Source organism: Nanorana parkeri, unplaced genomic scaffold (genome assembly GCF_000935625.1).
Source record: "Nanorana parkeri isolate BGI_ZX_2015 unplaced genomic scaffold, ASM93562v1 scaffold131, whole genome shotgun sequence".
NCBI classification, from domain to species: Eukaryota; Metazoa; Chordata; class Amphibia; order Anura; family Dicroglossidae; genus Nanorana; species Nanorana parkeri.
In genome coordinates, this window is record NW_017306399.1 from 1238569 (window position 1) to 1239109 (window position 541).

At 46.0% G+C, this 541-nt stretch overlaps 1 protein-coding gene across 1 annotated transcript in view; it reads left to right on the forward strand.

Moving 5' to 3' along the window:
• Positions 1-541, forward strand: part of ATG4C (autophagy related 4C cysteine peptidase) — a 27878-nt gene that overhangs the window by 15366 nt on the left and 11971 nt on the right. Inside the window, 1 exon segment of the mRNA XM_018553843.1 lies at positions 478-541. Within this exon segment, the coding sequence (XP_018409345.1) occupies positions 478-541 (64 nt within the window).

The window sequence follows — 541 nt, forward strand, 5'->3', positions numbered from 1 at the left end:
AAGGACCCTTGCGCTTTGTGCCATCAGTTGTCTCTCTGCAGAGGTCTGCCACGCGCCCTGCTCAGGCGGAGCTACCTGTCTCCAAGCAGGGAGCAGCATGAGTTTTTGCAGAGTGCAGCGCTTATAGGTTCTTCTGCAGAGAGACTACTGCTTCCACACAGAGCAAAGGTCCTTCTCTGCAGCATGCTGGCAGGGGGCAGGCTTTTCTGCTGCAGCTGTGGCTGCTTCCTAAAGAAAATGAACTGTAAGACTTTAAGGCCAAGGTTGCCCAGCCCTCTGATAAACTATTAGGTCGGGTTGCAAATAGTTATAGTTAGAGCTGCAGCTAACGATTATTTTCAAAATCGATTAGTTAGCCGATAAGTTGTTGCAGCCCTAGTTATAGTATTTGTATATAGGAAAAAAGTCGAAGCCTTTATATCCCTATTTATTACATTTCCCTGGAGCACCCCTTTAATGTGTGTTTTTTCTTTGTAGGGGATTCTAAGCCTGGACTACTGCATAGGAATAATTGGTGGTCGGCCAAAACAATCCTATTACT